The sequence below is a fragment of the Erpetoichthys calabaricus genome, chromosome 8 (genome assembly GCF_900747795.2).
Source record: "Erpetoichthys calabaricus chromosome 8, fErpCal1.3, whole genome shotgun sequence".
Taxonomy (NCBI): domain Eukaryota; kingdom Metazoa; phylum Chordata; class Cladistia; order Polypteriformes; family Polypteridae; genus Erpetoichthys; species Erpetoichthys calabaricus.
In genome coordinates, this window is record NC_041401.2 from 161,689,004 (window position 1) to 161,709,674 (window position 20,671).

At 40.7% G+C, this 20,671-nt stretch overlaps 1 protein-coding gene across 5 annotated transcripts in view; it reads left to right on the forward strand.

The window, feature by feature from the left end:
- Nucleotides 1–20,671, forward strand: part of ccdc30 (coiled-coil domain containing 30) — a 107,425-nt gene that overhangs the window by 66,143 nt on the left and 20,611 nt on the right. For all 5 annotated transcript variants that reach the window (XM_051930365.1, XM_051930364.1, XM_051930367.1 and 2 more), the window contains 10 exons: nt 1,767–1,829; nt 5,455–5,555; nt 13,880–14,072; nt 14,254–14,346; nt 14,436–14,516; nt 14,732–14,862; nt 15,456–15,639; nt 15,866–15,988; nt 16,071–16,241; nt 19,401–19,610. In XM_051930365.1, the coding sequence (XP_051786325.1) occupies nt 1,767–1,829; nt 5,455–5,555; nt 13,880–14,072; nt 14,254–14,346; nt 14,436–14,516; nt 14,732–14,862; nt 15,456–15,639; nt 15,866–15,988; nt 16,071–16,241; nt 19,401–19,610 (1,350 nt within the window). The remainder of the gene's footprint in view (nt 1–1,766; nt 1,830–5,454; nt 5,556–13,879; nt 14,073–14,253; nt 14,347–14,435; nt 14,517–14,731; nt 14,863–15,455; nt 15,640–15,865; nt 15,989–16,070; nt 16,242–19,400; nt 19,611–20,671) is intronic.

Below are 20,671 nucleotides of genomic sequence, written 5' to 3' on the forward strand. Positions count from 1 at the left end.
CTCTCCAGGAGGTAGACCTATCATTGCCAAAGTCTGCAAACAAGAGAAGAGAAAGTAAAGACAGTGGGTTTACCACAACCACAAGCATAGGAAGGACAGATTAGACTTTGCCAGAAAACATTTTTAAAAGTCTATCCAGTTCTGGAATATTTTTCTTTGGACAAATGAGACTAAGATCAATATATCATAATGTTGGAAAGAGAAGAGTATGGAGAAGACTGGAACAATTTTCTTTGGGCAAAGGAAACCAAGATCAATACTAGACTGTTGGAAAGATAAGATTATGGAGAAGAGAAGAAATGTCTCATGATCCGATGAATACCACATCATCCGTGAAACATGGTGGAGGCAGTGTTATGTCATGATCATGCACAGCTGCGGATGGAAGTCAGTCACTAGTGTTTATTAATGATATGACTGCTGGCAGAAGTAGCAGGATGAATTCTGAAGTGTACAGGGCTATACTACTGTATCTGGTCAGATTCAGAGAAATGCTGCAAGACTGAAAGGATGACACTTCACAGTATAGATGGACAATGAGCCAAAACATACTGTGGCAGCATGCCAAATGCTTTTCAACACAAAGTAGTGTAATGTTCTTCAAAAGCCAAGTGAATCCACTGACCTTAACCTAACTAGACATACATTTCACTTGCTAAAGTCAAAACTGTTGGCAGAAAGTCCAACGAACAAGCAGCAACTGAAGACAGCTGCAGTAAAGTCCTGGCAAAGTATCACTAAGATGGAAACTCAGCACTTGGAGATGGCCTTGGGCTCCAGACTTCAGGCAGTCATTGACTGTAAAGAATATTCAACCAAATATTGAAAACGATCATTATGTTTATAATTATGTTAGCTTTTCCAGATACTTTTGAGCCCCTAAAAATCAGGGGTCATGTATAAAAATGGCTATCTTTTCTAAAAAAGCTCAAAGGCTCCTTAAACCCCTTGAATCAAAGCTGTAAGTCTACACTTCACATCTTGATTGTTTCCTTTCAAATCCATAATAGTTATGTACAGAGCCAAAATTATATCACTGTCCAAAAATTTATGGACCTAATTATTTTTATTCAATTCTTGTGCTTTTGGGTCTGGAATTACATTACGTAGTCTATTTTTTATTTAACTTGTTTTGTCAAAGCTTATTTTTGTTAACATCTTTTTTGTTTACACAACACTTCTTGCAGCGTGTCATGACCACAACTGTCATGTTGCTGACTTCACAAGGAATGATGCTATAAATATGGTGACGGCCACAACACTCATAACTTCCATAGTGGATAAAAGTTATAAATCTTCATGTCTTTTAGTGGGAGTTAGTTTTAATTCAAGGAGGTGCTAGCTCTAGGTTTTTGAACTCCCTCTTAATCTTCAACCTTTGATTTTGGTTTTATCCTTTGCTTTTGTTTGCATGATCACTTTACCATCTTAGCTACAACCTCTGTCTGTCTTTGATTAAGAGTTTTGTTTATGGTTTTCACTTCCTGGTCTCCTATGTGTCTTGCAATAAATGAGAAGTAATTTCTCAGCAGATTAACTGTCATAACAAGTCGCCCAGTACATTATAGCTGGAATTGAGAAGACAGTCTTCTTCAGATGACACTTCACAATGAAAGGGCCACTGTACTATAGTTGTGATTTGGAATTCATTTCTCTTAGGGTCAGCTAATGATAATGATAATGATAGTCTGGCCATTCCATTTGAGTGGTAACTGAGTTTTTCCTCTCTGAAAATTTTGCTAGTCAATTTCATTTGCTTTTTTAAGGTGGAACAGCTAAGGAACGACCAGCAAGCAGAATCCTCTGAGACAGAAGTACTACTATCCCAGGTATAGAGTGAGTTGCTGGCCATTTTTAGGTCGCTGTACAGAAAAAATGTGTAAAAGTGGTTCAATGAATATTTAACATGTTCTTACCATTTTCTGGTAAAATGTTCTTTTGCATTGTTTTATTTAACATGCAGTCCTTTTAGAAAACACGCCAGGAATTAAAGCCTTGTATAGGACTATGGTGTTTTTTGCCATTTTTAGGAAAATCGAATGTTGTGTTGCCAAAAACCACAAAATGGAGTACAGTGAACCCTTGTTTATCGCAGTTAATCCGTTCCAGACTCTACCGCGATAAATGAATTTCCACGAAGTAGGATTCTTTATTTATAAATCGAATATTTTCACGGTTAGAGTATAGAAAACCTGTTTACGAACTTCTAAATATGTTTTTTTAACATTATTAGAGCCCTCTAGAGATGAAATAACACCGTTTAGTCACCATTACACTCGTATTACCCATTATATTAGACAAAATAAGAGAAAATAAGACATATTAGATGTTACAAATATCTTATTATTATTATTGTACTGTACATTTAATTACACACACACAGTTCTTACACATAACCACTAACCTATGAAGGCATGACCTCAGTAGTAGAGTCTTCAGGTGGTGCAGTATCTTCAGCAGGTGCGTCATTGTCTTCTTCCGCTGAAGGAGCACTAGGAGTAGGCAGTGGGTGTCTGGGTGCGCGGCTCAAGAACATTGTGATAGGCAGTTGCTGGCGCTGTCTTTTCATATGCGTGAGGAGGCTTTTGTAGGGTTCTATTGCTCCATCAAGTGCATTCTGGAACTGCAATGCACGCATCATTTGTGGGTCCCATTCACCAATCTTGTCCTGTTCTACCTTAATAGTTCTCACAACTTGCGAGAGACACTCAAGTGTAAGGCCAACTTCCTCCTTCTGACCCTCAGGAACCTCTGGCTGCTCTTCCTCCTCCTCACTCGCAGACTTAGTCATCTCCACCAGATCCTCGTCAGTTAAGGGATCCGAATCTGTCTCCAGCAGCTCATCCACATCATCGCAGGTCATATCCGCCAAAACATTCTCCTCTCAGCATCCGGGCTAGCCTAACTGCCTTATCCACTGCCGAGTTGCTTATATCCTCTGGGGTGAATCCTCTGTAGTCGTGGACAATTTCAGGTCACAACATCTTCCAGCTGGCCTTCACGGTCTCAGTCTTTATGTCCTTCAGTGCAGCCTGGATGATCTTCAGACATGTCACGATGGTATATTGCCACCAGTACTCCTTCAGCAAGAAGTTCTCCTCAAGGTTCATGCCTTCGACGAGGTGCTGCATGGTGTTTCGCGTGTAGAGGGCCATGAACGCGCAAATAACACCTTGATCCATGGGCTGGATCAGCGAAGTGGTGTTGGGAGGAAGGAACTCGATCCACACACCGCCGTAGGATAGGTCTTGCGCATGACCTCCAGCATTGTCCATGAGGAGAAGGACATTAAACTCGAGTCCCTTCTCCGCGAGATACAGCTTGACTTGGGGGATGAAGCACTCGTGGAACTAGTCTGATGACAGCTGCTTCGTGATCCAACCCTTGTTGTTATGCATCCAATGCACTGGCAGCTGGTTCTTGTTTTTATTCTTCTGGGCCCTAGGGTTCTTGGCCTTGTAGATAAGGGCAGGCTTGAGCAAAAATCCCTCAGCGTTTCCACACATAACAATAGTCACGCGATCCTTATACGCCTTGAAGCCACGGACCTTGGCCTCATCCTTAAAAATGAATGTCCGGGAAGGCATTCATTTCCAGAACAGTCCTGTTTCGTCCATATTGAACACCTGTTCTGGATGATACTTGCCCTCCTCAAGGATCTTCTGGAACGTGTTGTTCACGTAGTCCTCTGCTGCAGGCTGGTCAGCAGAGGCAGCCTCTCCGTGGAGAACAACACTCTTCAGATGATACCTCTTCTGGAACTTCTCGAACCAACCCTTGCTCGCCGTGAAATCCATGAACGTTGCAGAAGAGGGTCCTGGTTGAGGTTCATCCGCCGTAAAGCGCTGATAGAGCTGCCTCACCTTCTCCTGGATGACCAGCGAATCCAACATAATGTTTTTCTTGCGGCTGTCGCTGATCCAAACGGCTAGGACAGACTCCATTTTCACTATGAACTTATTACGACTTGTCACAACGCGCTTTGCTTCCTTGTTGAAAGAGACAGTAGCCGTTTCATGGATGTTCTTTTCATCTTTACGGATGGAGCAAACAGTAGATTCATTCAAGTCGTAATGGCGGGCAACCTCCATAATGTTCTTGCCATCTTTGATCATATCCAAGAGTTTCACCTTCTCCTGGATGGTAAGCATCTTCCTCCGGCGCTTAGTTTCATTGTCAGAAGGCTTAGAAAAAGCAGCACATTTAGGAGCCATCGTGAGGCTTAGATAAAAGTTCTCAGAAAGCGCATGCGTAGTGACGTAGCGTGTATGAGAAAAAATCGCGATAGAGTGAAGCCGCGAAAGTCGAAGCGTGATATAGAGAGGGATCACTGTAATGTGCTATCATTGAAATTCTAATGTTAGAGAACAGTATACCCTTAGTAATTAATTCTTATGTTGGGGCCAGCACCCTTCATATGCCTTCATTTATCAAGAGGCTCCAGAATTCCATTGCAGAAGGACATCTCTTAAAGATGTCCCAAGGTCTGGCCATCTTTTGACATTGACAACACAATAAAATGTTGCCACTATGGCACAGACTGTAATGGAGAATTTAATTAAGCCTGTGAAACAGCAGACCCTATATTCTTTACTTCATGAGCAATTAAATATAAGTAAGCTATGTGGTTCTGAAATGGAGCATCACTGCATCCAATGTTCCAAAAGAATCTCAAGCTAATCAATTACAGAGAAATTTAAGAAGATTAGATAACTGAAAGGAAACTTACAAACATCACTATGTTCCAATGTCCAAAAAACAGTTAAAACAATGGAAGCATGGCTATTATCCAACACCAGAAAATTCTCTATCCAAGCTACTGATGGCAAGATCATATGCCCAATGTTGAAGGTCTTGTCCATGTTAATTACATGTTGCAAAAGGCATACATCACTGACCAGTATCACACTGATTTCTGTTGCCGTTTGTAGCAGTCAGCCAAGGGAAAAGCAACGAGTAAAGCTGGTGACATTTGCATGGGTTGCAAAGGCTGCCCTGTGAAGCTATTGATTCAAAGACATGCCAACACAGTCACTCTCTTCTCCAGTGCTGGCTCCATGTCACTACCAATGTTCTTTTTCCAAAGAGCTACCGATGATGAAGGCATCTCCAGAATAGTGGCTGCACAAGCAAGACAAAATGTTTTAAGCTTTATGAGCATTATAACAAGTGTATTACTGTACATGGAGATTGTGGTGAAGAATAAAACTTTTTTTTAAAACTGCTCAATTAATTTGGTTACCTCTGTGTATACCTCTGTGTATATATATATATATATATATATATATATATATATATATATATATATATATATATATATATATATATATAATAGAATGGTAGATACATACTGGTATACAAAGAAAAATAACATATAATGATATAGAAATATAATGTAATATTTAAGTATAATAATATAGGCATATTTGTTCTGTAATTTTCTCTTCTATACAGGCCATATCCGGCCTCCAAAGCCCACACCAAATGGCTCCAAGTGTTTGTCACGTGCAGAACAATGCCTTAGAGCTGAAGACACCAGAGGAGATTCATGCAAGGTACCATCTTAGCTTAAAACAGTCACTGATGTTGACTCTTGTCTTAGAGTGAGTGAGAGATCATTTTAATGAGGAAATAGCAAGCTATTCCCAGTAGTTTTTCATGATAGCAGCTATCTCCATAAGCTTTAAAACTGTGGCAAAAGCAGAAGCAAATTGAAGTCTGGCAAATGAGACTTTCAAGGAGAATACACCCTCTGGGAGGAAGACTGCAGGACTGAGAGTTGTAAAAGTACCAGAATGCAGACCGCAGGTCATTAAGTTCTGGCTATGTGAACCGGCAGCAGACAGCTGGGCAAAGTAATTGAGTTTTTATTTTATTTTTATTTTTTTTTGGTATTCTTTATTTCTATATTATTTCTGATCTTACATGGAAATTCAGTTTAGTTTTACTTAGTCTGTGTGCTACATTTTTAGTTTTTGTTTAATTTTTGTTTCACAATAACATTCCTATTTTAGTTTTGTATGTATTTGTTTTAGTTATTATGGTATCATTAAACAGATGTTGTGGAGTATAGTTTTGTGTCACAATTAGCTAGAACTATAGAATTAATGGGTTTGGAAATAAAATTTGTTTAATATTAATAGAAGCCTATGGGTATGTCCCATTAAAAACAAGCAAAAAGCAAACTCGACAGAATATGAACTATTTTATAAGGTTCCTTTTTAGGTTATTTGTGGTGAGGAAACAAACAATAAATGGCTGAAGTGGATTAATACTGAAAAATTTTAAGGAAATACTTTCTCCATTACAGAATTCACTTTTCTAAACTCCCACTGTAACATTTACTCATGCAGCACATGTCTCATTTTTGAGCTATGGTGTGCCACTTAGCCTTACAGACGTGTCAGTATCAACGGACAAATTAACACGGCTTCTTTGCATTTTTTGTGTTTGACTAAGATTATTCCCCATGCTGCTGCCCTTTGCAAACATGATGTTAACGTTTATTGCCTTACATTATGAGGATTTATACTAATATGTGTATTTTGATTGTTGGCACCTTTAAATCTTTTTTTCTTTGCCCAGAAATAGGTTGTAGGGCACTTTGTGATGACTTTGTAGGTGAACTTTTAGATTTGTGAAGTTTTTACTCTTATCTACAGCACACAATGTATCCTGCTTGAAGACAGTGCACATACAACTGTCACTTTTGATGCTGTATTTAAAAAAAAAACCTTCGATGCCGGACTACATCATTTAATACCAATCATATTTAATTCTGTCTCAGTTCAAGAAAGTTTCTATCAAAATTCTGTCACCTACAGGCCTGAAAAGTTATGAAAAATCATAAGAGATTCTAAAAAGCATACAGTATATACGTATGTGTATATGTATAATTTCACAGGTCAAATGTTAAGAACAAAGAAAGTATGATCCATCAACTATCTATTTTAAAAGGGAATGAAAGGAGGTAAGGAAAAATATTTATAACGTTATTCTACTGTAGTATTTAATCTCGCAATATCAGGTATTATCAGCTGTGAATGCGAGAAAAAAAATATAAATAAAATCAACATAAATTTAAAAATTAACACAATCGGTAAGATTAAGTTTTCAGCCAGTATGTAGACTCTAAACACTTATATCAAGCTGCCAATAAACTTAACCTGTAATTCAGTAAAAGCTCTGCCAATACTGTAAATACATGTGGTCTGTATCACTTCATTGCCATAACAACTTTTCTAAAATACAAGTGATTAGTCGGCGATAACATGCTGTTCTGGTGTGGAGACCTAATAAGTCTATCACTTTGTCAAATAATGGCTTTATTTTTTTAAAAGAGGACTTCACCTGTGCAAACTGACAAGTAAATTATTGTCAACAGAATCCAAGAACCTGAGAAATAAACTAAAAATGTTTATTTGCTCTTGATTTTGTGTCCAAAAGAAAAAGGTGTTGTTAATCAGTTGTTATAAAGGCACTTGGTTGGCACCGACCCAACACAGACTGACACCAGAGGCACGGGCAAAATAAACAAAAGATTTATTTTTCTTCAACTGTGGGGCACGTCATCCCCGTGAACTCCACAGGCATAACACAGTCCCAAATAAAACACCCCAAACCACACTCTTCTTTCCTCCACTCCTCCCAGGGCAGCTTCGTCGTCCTCCTCCTCCCGACTCTGGCGCCCTGAGTAGTGCAGGCAGGCTCCTCTTATAGCCCATCCGGAAGTGCTGCAGGTGCTCGTTGACCCACTTCTAGCTGCATTTCTGGGTGTGGCTGCTCTCCCGCCCAGATGGGCTAGTTAAGCCTTGCAGCTCCCCTGGGCAGTGGCCATGGAGTCCAACAGGGATGAGCTCCAGTGTTCCGGGGGATGTAGCGTACATCCCATGGCTGCTCCCCCAGATCTAGTGTCGTAGGGGCGTCCCAGCCGGGCATGGACCCCAGCCGTCCGCCACACAGTTCATTTCAACTTCAAGGCTTTTAAATTACACCTTGATACACAATTAATAGAAAGAAACCCAGCAGCTCATCATGACTTGTATCGGAGCATGCGTGCACCCTGGAATTTGGTTTCAGTGTGTGCTGCTGGATTGGTTCATTTTTTTTTATATTTGTTGCACTCAATCACAATTACATCTAACATACCACCATGTGAAAACAGACTGGAATTCTGTAAGGATCCTCTCTGTCTGTCTTATGCCCATTTAAAAGCTGCATTACAATTTAACCAGCTGAGCAAAATCATCACCTTTTGTATGCTTCACTATAACGAGAACTACAATCTGCCATGCTGTCATTATTATAAAACAATAAATCATTTTCTTCTTCGTGTTTTACACTCTGACAACTCATACTGAGCTCTTCTGTAAACACAAATGGTGTTTAAATGGGGTTCAAGAGGACTCGATCGGAAAGTCTAGCAGCATGAATATCCATCCATCCATCCATTTTCCAACCCGCTGAATCCGAACACAGGGTCACGGGGGTCTGCCGGAGCCAATCCCAGCCAACACAGGGCACAAGGCAGGAAACAATCCTGGCAAGGGTGCCAACCCACCGCAGGACACACACAAACACACCCACACACCAAGCACACACTAGGGCCAATTTAGAATCGCCAATCCACCTAACCTGCATGTCTTTGGACTGTGGGAGGAAACCGGAGCGCCCGGAGGAAACCCACGCAGACACGGGGAGAACATGCAAACTCCACGCAGGGAGGACCCGGGAAGCGAACCCAGGTCCCCAGATCTCCCAACTGCGAGGCAGCAGCGCTACCCACTGCGCCACCGTGCCGCCCACAGCATGAATATTTCTTTGTAAAATAAAAAACAAATATTCATTTATATATTTTGATTAATGTCAAAGCAACTGCAGCCCAGGTTACCCAAGTGTAGATTAGGTTGTGATGAAACATAAAATATTTTTTTTTTTCTAATTTATTATTTTATTTCAGATCATCTATTCAGCTACTTAAACGGTTTCATATGCTGTAGTATTAGGTTTTCATCTTTGTTTATGAAAATGTTTTAAATTAATAGTTTTCATCTTTGTTTTGTTTTTATTTTTGATGATAACCTTGCTACTGAGGCACAATTGAGTTATAGTCCCTGGTGTGATTTCATACCAAGATTTGCCTTGAATACTCCCCATGAATAAATCTGTAAAATTCTGAGATGCACAGTAAAATAATCTGATTGTCCAGACCCAAAAATAAGGATTCTAGGGGCGTTACAGGAGCGGATCCCTGACTATGGAGAGCTGCATGTCCTTGTTTCATGAGACTTTGAAAAACTAGTATATGACTTCCAACAGAATTAATAATAATAATTCTTTACATTTATATAGCACTTTAATCACTACTCAAATTGGAATAACAAAGCTGCAAGATACCAACATTTTACAGAATCAGAGTCTAAGGAGTAAGGCAGCAGCGCATGGATATCTGACTGGTTAGAGCCCGAGGTACTCAGCAGGACACTAGGGATACTGTCAGATCTGATCCTTGTCTGTAATAACTGCTTTTTAAGACTGACACACAATACTGAGATTCACACAATTAGATTCCCTGGAGCAGGATATCAGTGTTTAACACGATCAGAATCCCAGGAGTAAAGCAACAAGACAAATTAATGGATAGAGGACTTCACAATTAACTTTTTTTTTTCTTCTATATGTTTTGTAAAAGTTTAATTCCGCTTCAATATTGAGGTATGTCACCTACAGAACTAAAATCTTGTTTTTGTCAAATTCCCATTGGAATGCATGCCTTTAAGTTCTGTATACATTCAAAAAAACAGAAAAAATCTTGATTCATTTTTGTTTTATTTTTTTTCCATGTTTCTGGTGAATGTCAGCATAGCTTGTCCTGTAACAACACTTATGTGACAACCTCTTTGGGCCTGACTTGTGGTTGGTGTGCACTGAAGAAGCATTTGTACTATGACAATGCAGGTCTCTCCTAACAAGATCAGTCGTATCAGGATGATTCTGAAATGCAACTTCACCTGTCTGCTAAGCATAACACAAATCATATATTGAAATGTGGAACAATATGTCTTTAAGAATTCTCAGATTTTATTAACTTGCACTCCCAGTCAAACAGCAGTTATACAAAGTTATTGTGGAATTGAGGGAACTGTAGATATTTGAAGTCCTGGTGATTTGTTTAAGCAGTATGTTACTTGGACAGATCAGGATGACTTCTTCTTCCTGTGGCTGCTCTCATTAGGGGTCACCACAGCGGATCATCTTCTTCCATATCTTCCTGTCCTCTACATCTTGCTCTGTTACACTCATCACCTGCATGCCCTCTCTCAGCACATCCATAAACCTTCTCTTAGGCCATCCGCTCTATTCTTAACATCCTTTTCCTGATATACCCAGCATCTCTTCTCTGCACATGACCAAAACAACGCATTCTCCCAACTGTCCAACCCGAGCTGACCCTCTAATGTACTAATTTCTAATCCTGTCTCTCCTTGTTCCACCCAATACAAATCTTAGCAACTTTAACTCTGCCACCTCCAGCTCCGTCTCCTGCTTTCTGGTCAGTGTCACCGTCTCCAGGCCATATAACAAATTTGTCATATTCCCATATATCTAATGAACAGATTTCAATGTGATGTTCGACTAGTGTTATACAGGGTTGTATGCCGTTGACCCACCCTAATTTTCAGAGAAAAGTGAATACCTTTGTTTAAGTGTAGTTGAGTTTTGCTGTCCCAGTGCAGTTACATGGGTCAGGCTGACTGGTAAACTTGTCACTGAAGGAAATTAACTGTGATGTTTAATGGGCGCTGTAAAAGGTTAAATGATATTGGACAACCCTAGTTGTCACAGATTTGAGAAAATGCAGATGCCTTTGTTAAGTTGCAGGTTGAGTTTTGCATAGACCAATGTGACCACCTGTCTCAAATTGACTGGCATATTTGCCACATTCCCATTTTCAATGACTATGATTAACTCTGATGTTTAACAGGCACTGTAGAGAGTTGTGCAGCATTTTGTCACCCTTATTTTCATAGCTTTGTGACATGATTGCTTTTTTATGTTGCAGTTGAGATTTGCTTGGACCAAAGTGAGTTCATGGGTCAAACTGTCTGGCAAAACTTGCCATTTCCAATGAATAGGTTTCACTGTGATGCTCAGTTGCCATTGCAAAGAGTTAAATGGCACTGGACCACACTAATTTTAATAACTTTGTGGCAAGATGGACGCCTTTTTAAAATTTCAGTTGAGTTTTTCTTGTCACAACATGGTTACATGGGTCATACTGATTGGCAAAGTTGGCACACTGTAATCTGATCTCCATAGTAAAATTTGACAGATACAGACTCTCACAGGGAAACAGGGGTGCGGAAATCCAACGCCCAACTCGTCCGACACGGGTAAATTGACCGTCAGAATAGAGTGTTTTTCTGTTTCAGTTGTCCGTGGACAAGTGCAATTTTCTGGAGAAAAATATATGTGCCGTGCAAGGCACATTTTACCACTACTTTCATATTTTAAACATTTGGGTACGTACTTTGTGTGGAAACAGTCTACTTAGGCAAGTTCTTCATGTCTCAAATTGGTCTTCAATATTGTTTACAAAACGACGGCTGATTTTTCAAAGTGGAAGCACTCTTACGGTCTTACATGAGTATTTTACCCTAATACATACACGCTTGGAGATGCGGTCATTTTTTTCATGCCGACATTACGATGTAATCTGATGATTTTTCATTATAATCAATAACTTTTATATATTACCAGTAACGGTGTACTGCATGATAACATGCAGTGAATAAATACACTTGACTTGAGCATTCCTAGTTTTCATCCTCTGTACGTTTAGCATTCATTTGCTCAGAGGTTGATGCGCTTGCTGCTTCCTGAGCAGCTCTTCTTTTCTCCACCGTAGCGGCCCGCTGCTTCTCTTGTTTCGTTGGCATCTTTTTGCGTTAAAACTGATTAAGTTAGTTTTTGTGTTGCAATTACTTAGTACATTTTCTTTAATTATTCACTTAAACTGGCACTTAAGTCTTCAATCTGCCTTAAGAATGATTAGCAAAGGTGGTGGGGAATGAGAACGGCTCCCATACGCATGCGCCGCCCTGCTGCGCACTGCCGAGAGTTGATTCAACAATAAAATAAAAATAGAGTAATACAAATCATCACCCCGAAAGCGGATAGTAGATGTCACGTAGTATACTGTATGTGTACCAAATTTCAAGTCAAAAGGTGAAATGGTTTCCGAGCTACAGGTGATTTAAAATCCTGGACAGACAAATGAACAGCCACGGTAGCGTATTATAGAAGAAGATTGATAAAATTCATTGTTTCTACATAAAAATGCAGTCATTTTACTTACAATAAAATTGTTTTCACCACATAACAAAGCTTGTTAGGCAGTTAATCTTTCCTGAAATTTGCGATTTCGTGTAGGTTACGATATATTGAGGAGTTAAGAAATTTATTGCGTGACATCAATTTTAATGAGCTGTCAATAGATAGTTTTTGATTAGTGAATATTTCTTATAAAACAAGTTGGTTTCACGCTGTCAGTTTATTAAAAAATAAAGAAGAAAACATTCTAACAGTTTCCAAAGTTTATGAAATATCTATAAAAATCTTCACTGTAACTGTAGTATGTGAAACAGAACTAGTGTAGCTATAATGAAGGCATTGTTTATTAGTGAGTTAAAATGATAAGGGAATCTTTTATAAAATGTTCTAGAGCAAGATGGCAAAATTCTACTCCCTGAAAGAACTTTTTTCAGTTTTAAAATGGAAGGCAGTTTTGGTATCAATAAAAGAGATCAGAAAAAATAAACTATTTTTCACTTTTGTTATTTGTTTATGAACAAGTGAATTTAACTGGCGGACAAGTGGATTTCCTAAGTTTACTTGTCCGTGGACAAGTAGAAAAAAATTTGATTTCCACACCCCTGGGAGAGACATTGGAAATAATATTGAACAGGATTTGTCTGTCTGTATTAATGGAGTAGGGGAAGAATATCAGAGATTCATAATCCAAGGTACACTAATGCTTATCATGTCAGTATAGAAGCAGAGCATTGAAGTTGTGAATAAGGCGCTATATAAGCGTCCGACCTGGCACAGATTCACACTGAGGCACGTATAAATTGAACACAAGTCTTTATTTTCTCTTCAGCCGTGGGGCATGTCTTCCCCATGTCCCACAGGCCCAACACAGTCCCACAAGCACTTAACACAACACAAATAAATCTTTTTCTTCACCTGTGGGGCACGTCTTCCCCGTAAACCCCACAGGTATAACACAGTCCCAAAGTACCTCTTTCTCAAGACAGCAATCCTTCCGTTGGCACCACCACTCCTCTCAGGCACCTCTTCCTCCCGATTCTGGCCCTGAGTGGTGGTTGCTGACTTCTTTTATGGCCCTCCCGGGAGTACTCTTGGTGCTTGCTCACCTGTTCCCAATTGCATTCCCGTGTGGGTCCCATGATTAGACCAGCTGGGCTTAACTATCTCTGCCTCGCCCCCTGGCGGCCATCCCAGGTCCCCACAGGGTTGGGAAGAACTCCATCTCCCATGAAACCCTGTGGGAAACTGAGGCATCATCAACCAGGGAGGCTGCCACCAAGCGTCCCGGGGGAGGTATTGAGGAGTCCATGGCTGCTCCCCTGGAATACAAGTAGAAGGGACGTCCTGGCCATCCTCCACAAAGTCTAAACGGATCATAGCAAGAGTAAAGAAGCAGAATATTGTCAATAAGAATCTCTGGGGTAAATATGCAGGGCACAGATCTGACAGGTTCAGTCTGTTTGGAATTAGTAGGTCAAAAAGTTTTTGACACCTAATTGCATCTCTGTGCCCCACTTCTTTTGTCATCCTTTTGTACTCTGCACAGGTGCCAGCAGGATATCATTGATAAAAACTGCCGCATTGAGGAAGCCAACAGGAAGTTGCAGAAACTGCAATTAGAACACGAGGAACTGGTAGAGCGAAATGAAGAGCTAGAATCTATCCTTGGAGAAACACAAAACAAAATGAAGGATGAAAAGGAGCATTTTGAGAGTGAGGTGGAGGGAATGCGACGGAAGGTGATAACTCATTTATTGGCTTCCTCATCACATTCATCTCTGCATTCTTCTTGTAGTTCATTTTCTTTCCTGGATTTACATTGTGAAGCACTTTCTGTTTCTTTATTTTTTTAATATTAAAGGAACATGCTGATACATTCTTTCTAATGTACTGTACTATATGCATCCCCACTCCTCACAGATTTCAGATTTGGAAGCAGAAATTTCCAAGCTGCGTAAGAAGCTGCAGGAGCCTAATGGATCTAGTGATCTATGTAAACATTGTGTCAAGCAGGTATGGCCACAGAATGTGACACTAGAATGAACTAGTGAGCCAGCTGCCTGAATGATTCTATTCGGTGTTGTTTTTCCCTACTTCCTTAGGAAAATGTCAGGAATGAGACTCGTGGTACCTACTGTCCACCAGAAGAGCTCATCTGTGCAGCAGCTGGGCCACAGCTGAAGGTGATGTAGAATTCTGCTTGCCACCATTCTGTCTATTGGCCATCTGCATGGCATATCTGTAACTAGTGTGTAGGCAGTAATGAACAGTGATGCAAGACTCAATTGTTTCATTTTGGTATGGCTTCAAGGTATAAAAATTACAGATGTTAGTTCACAAATTAGGAGAAGCTTTACCGTTCTGCTTAAGCGACTTTTTTCATTTGCACACCCTGCAGGCATCTTTGCCAAAGCAGCCAGACGAGGAGAGAAGACGAGTGCAGCAGAACCTGACAACAGAGTCAAGTACAGTTGTGCAAGATTTGAAACGAGAGCTACAAAAGCTGGAAGAAGAACGCAATACCATGCGGTAAAACGCAGTTTGATTCATTTCAGTGCTACTGAAAAGCATACCATGTAATATGGTGAAAATACGTGGCTGTGTGCCCTTCAGCTGTTCCTTCAGTCACTTGGAGATGCTGAACTAAAACCAGGGAGCTGTTGTAGGAGTTCCAGTTTGAGTTTGCAGGGTCATTTAATTATACTTGTCAGATACGGGAAGACACTTAGAAAAAATTGTCCAGCATGCCAGGGTTCCTTGGCCTGCAGCTGCCTTTATTATTTCTGACTATGTGGGTGTGTGTTTACAGGATGCCACATTGACTTTGAATGCCATCTTTTAGATGATCAGCATTGAATCCTGAGTGGTCATGCTGTTTGTGAATCTAGAGCAGTAGAAAGGGACATCTATGGTGGGATCTGCGGTGCATTCCATTAGCAGATCATTAGTTCTGTATTTTTTAGCTCTATTAATTTATGGTCTCTTCACTTTCATCCACACTCTTCTTATGCAAGTCTACTTTTCACGTTCTCTTTCTTCAAGTGCGGCAGCATTTCAGCCATTATTTGCAAACAGTCACTGCAGTTCGAAGTAACATTCTACAAGATTCTATTCATTTGCAGGGCGGTGCTAAGTGAGACACAAGCACAACTGGCCGAGCTCCAGAAACGTCTGAGTAAGGATGCTGAGGAGAAGCGACATCTGGCTACAGAACTGCACATCACCAAACAGCAGCTGGAGTGCAGGAAGGAGGGGAGCCTGCTAGAATCGGGACTGGACCGTGATGAGAGTGGCAGCAGCAGTCAGGTAGGGATCTTGCTGTGGCTGTTGCTTTCCTATCACTAATAATGCATGCTCTAGACATGTTGGGAGCTCACTGGGACACTTCAGGATTTCAAAGTGAGTACAATAGCCCTGTGCTGGGGTTCGCAGAATTGAAGACTGAAGTGTAGTTTTTGGGATTTCACTTCAGCACAAAGGCTTACTCACTGGCAGAACAGTCACATGGCTAACCGTATGTTTTATCACACAGCTGCTGGCCTTGCGATTGGAAATGGGCTGTCTGCAGTCCACTCTGGAGGAAGAGCGGCTACTAGCCAGTCAGCACCAATTGGCTCTGCAGGCACAGATCAGTGAAGCACAGAGCAGGAGTAAGGTGAGCACACCTCATCTGATTTCTTCCGTTATGGTACGCCACCTCTGAAGCATCTATAGAATGACATTGTTTATGTTCACAGTCCCAAGACTCCCTGCTGCAGCAAAGGGGAGAAGAAGTCAAGCAGCTTCGGCATGACCTAAACAGGGTGCAAACCCTTTTCACTTCTGCTGAAAGAGAACTGCGCTATGAACGAGAGAAGAGTCTTGATCTGAAGAAGCACATTGCCCTCCTGGAGCAGGAGAAGACTCGAGTAAGGACAGCTTTGGATAAAAATAGTTCTTATGAGAGACTTTAATGAAGTGACCCCCTCTGGTTACACTTGCCAGGTCACTGCAGGCAGATAAAATGGAATGAAAAATGAGTTCCATTGGTCCACTGGTTGGTGGCTTTTAGATGTAGATGTGGCCACACGAGGGAGAATTCTGCATTTATGGGTGGTTGGGCACTATGGTCAGTGCTGTTGTGTCACAGCTACATTCACATTTACTTATTTAGCTGACGCCATGGCAACTTACAACATTTATGGTACAATTGGTTACATCTCTTTTTGGTTTTCCAGTTGGGGCACACGCTAGTCACGTGACTTGCTCATGGACGCACAGTGTCAGTAGTGGGATTCAAACCCATATACTCAGTGTTTGAAGTCCAAAGCCTTAATCACTACACCACACTGCCTGCCAGCTAAAGAGTCCTGGGTTCAAGTCCCAGCCTGGTCACAGTCAGTGTTGAATTTGTCTATTCTTTCTTTATCTGTGTTGGCTTTCTAACATTACTCCAGTTTTTCCCCACATTCTAAAGATATGTTGACTGGTGACTCAAAAATGGCCTTGTATGTGAGTGTGCCCTGTGATGGACTGATTCTGCAAAAAGGGGTGAACCAGATAAAGTAGTCATATTAGTGAATCTCAGTTATAGAACAATACCTCTGCACATTTCTGATGCAGACTGAAATTGGGTGCAACCAATTAGGGATGAGTTCAACACTACTGTTGTTTTTAACAATTAATGTTGTTAGCACTGTGCATAGGTCAAGGAAGAAACAGTCAATCCCTACACCAGGCAAACTGACTACAATTAACCATGTGGACCGCCACATGTTGATTGTGTTTGTAAGGGTTACCAACACCAAGCACCAAATTTACTCCTACCCTTTTAGATGGTAAAAAGTAAAGAAAATGAGTAGAAATGGCAAGATTATAACATAATGGACTGGTGGTTATTAAACAGGTAATTGGTGTACCACTAACCATTATTGGCAATAATAAAATATAAAACCATTATCCCAATATTTACGATCAGAAACATAAAACACTAGCAAAGACCTTGGGGGTATTTTTTGTACGTGGATTACTCGTTTAGCCGGATGTAATTGTTGACGATTTGGCCTGATCCTGGATCTGTCTGTTTTTCGAAACTCTTGCTGGATGTGTTGTCATAGCAACACATCCTAATCCTCAAACCTGCTCGGAGCAGGTTTGTTCGATGAAAACAAGGATTAGCTCACACACGTAATCAGTGTCCGTGCGTGGAATTCATTCAGTCATGACTTCACCGTTCATGAATGAGCGACAAATTGATATCGGTACGCAAATTATAAGAAGAGAATTTCATATAGAGAGGGGTTTGCGCGATTGGCAAGATCCTTTATTGCTCCCGGAGGAAATTCTTTTCGAAAGCTACTGCTTTAGCCGAGAGGGAATATTGTACCTCAAAAATTTATTAGGACCTTATATTCGAAGTCAAACTCGGCGAAGTAGGGCTCTCACAACCACACAGACAGTATGCATTGCTTTGAGGTTTTTTGCAAGCGGCACTTTTTTTATATACTGTAGGCGATGCAGAAAATCTAACTAAAAGTGCAGTTTGCCAGGCAATTCGTAAAGTCTGTTTGGCTCTGACATATTTCCTTCGGGTTTTCATAGTGTTTCCTGGACACCTGCGTGTGCAAACAAAAGAGGTGTTCCATGCCATTGCAGGTAGGTAATACACAGGCAAAAACACCCACAGTTCCATGAAGAATCTCACAATCAGCCTAACATTCTCATTACCCAGGATTTCCAAATGTGATTGGGGCACATGGGACTGATCAGAGTGGAGTTTGATCAAACATTATTTGGAAAATGTACCTCTCCTCCTGATGAATAATCAGACACAGTGTCTTCATGAAATATTTGACCTTTGTCAATATCTTGTTGGTCAGACACAGGTTCAAGGGATATGACATTCCCTGCAACTGACACAAAAAAAGAGCTATATGGAACATACCTATGGCACACATTGAGGACAAATATATGCAATGACCATCCTTTACCTGAAATGAATTGACCACTGCATCCTGCCACTGGTTCTGAGGAGGGGCTTCCCCCTGGAATGCCCTCAGAAACAGGGCGATGGGCATTTTGCTGGAGAGCCAACTCTTCTGCAGGGGTTAGGTCTGGACCGCGTGGACCTCCACCTGTTTTTTGCTTGTCTGCCTTCTTATTATCTTTAAAATTAATGTTCTTTACATTATATATGATTCTTTATGTCAACAATTCTTTAAATAGTTATATACCAATATTTACCAGTTTGAAGTATATTCTTGTACTTCACTTTAACCTGTTTCCGTGTTCTCCTTGTGCTCACGTTTGATCTGGAATTATGACATATTAAATAATAATTAATCTGACACATAGGAAATGAAACGATGCTTTCAGCAAGTACAATGCACACGCATTTAATTTGTCGGCCACTTTTTGCCAGCCGTCTTTTCTGGTTTGGGCTGCTTTTGCAGTGTTACCCCTTGTGCACATTAAATCTTGAAATTCTTCGTGTCCTTCGAATAAAAGGTCTTGCTCTGCTTGTGTGAAAAAAAAATGCACCCGATCTTTTGTCATTTTGTTACAGCCTATCAAAGACTTGCTGATCATGTTTTCTAGACTCAATATATATGGGCTTTTCAATCAGTGCGGGCGCGCGCATTCATCTCGGATGATTAGATCCAGCTCGACTAATCTACTACATGGCTGCGTTTGAAAAACCGACTTATCCCGGATGAGTGTCACCGACATTAACTCATTCAAGATGAGGCACCTGATCTCGGATGATTTAAGCAACGTACGGAAAATATCCCCCATGTGTCTGTCACCTTGTGAATTCTGCCAACAGCTGAACAGCTAGTTTTTTAATATTGCAAAAGATTGACTTGGCACTTTGAGATTGAACCAATAATTGATATTGTCATTTTATCAGTACTTTAGTACAGGTACTGACCAACTGCCTACAAAGTGCTTTTCTCTAACCAGTGATAGATCCCTCCATTTGTGTCAATGCACCCCTTACCGGTGGGCCTTCCTTGACACACGCAGCACCGCCTCTTTCCAGCAGATATGTGTGTGCTCTCAACTTCTCTTTTTTTCATCATGGACAGATGACTGCTGAATTAAAGCAGGTCCAGACGCGCCTGGTAGAACAAGAGCAGGCGAATGTATCCCTGAATGCAGATCTGGAGCGCAGACATCAGAAAGTTATGGAGCTAGAGTTGACAGCTCTAAGGAGGAGTGAGAGCAACCAGACACAGCAGAGCCTCCAGGAAGAACTGATATCTGAGAGGAAGAGACTTGCTCTCACAGAGAAAAAGGTACTTGTGGATTATTTTGTTATTAATAATAATAATACATTTTAGTTAAAAGCACCTTTCAACCCAAGGAGACACTACAACAATATACATAACATCAAAACAGTCTAATACAAACAAAATGAGCTAGAACAACAAAAAGCAATAATAGAAAGATAGGTTTTAAGTTTAGATTTAAAAAGAGAAAGTGAGGTACATATATGGAGCTCCAAAGGTAGGACATTCCATAACTCTGGCCCAGATACACTAAAATTCCTTTCAGCCATAGTGCACAGTCTATGCAGTGGAATGGTTACTGGCACGGGGTCAGAAGAACAAAGTGAACATGATGGAGTATACGGACATAATTAAGAAGACCAGTAAGGTGGGGCCAGACCATGAAGAGCCCTAAACACTAAAAGGAGAAGTGTATTTTGAATGCAGAAAGGGACAGGTAGCCAATGTAATTTTATAAGTGTAGGAGTAATTCTAAGGTTTTAAATGTGTAAGCACCCTTGCCACTGAAGTCTGTACATATTGTGGCTTGTTTAGGCTCGAAAAGGGATACCAAACAACACTGCATTACAACAGTCAAGTAACAAGGTGACAAAAGCATGAATAAGCATCTCAATTGCAGTATCAGACAGAAAAAAATGCTGCCTAAAAAATCAGCGGTCACCTGCCTTAATGATTACCGCCCTGTGGCTCTGACCCCAGTAATAATGAAGTGCTTTGAGAGAATCCTCCTAAAGTACATCAAGGATGCCATTCCTGCTGGATTTGATAACCATCAGTTCACCAACAGGAGGAACAGATCTACAGAGGATGCCATCTCAATAGCACTTCACACAGCCCTGACTCATCTGCAGTGCCCTAACACTTATGTTAGGATGCTATTCGTTGATTTTAGTTCAGCGTTTAACACCGTAATCCCAGACAAGCTGGTACAAAAGCTTCAAAATCTGGGTCTGTCCACATCGTTGTGTCTCTGGATCAGGGACTTTCTCACCAACAGGCCTCAGGTGGTTAGAATTAGAGATCGGACATCAACCACACTGGTTTTGAACACAGGCACGCCACAGGGT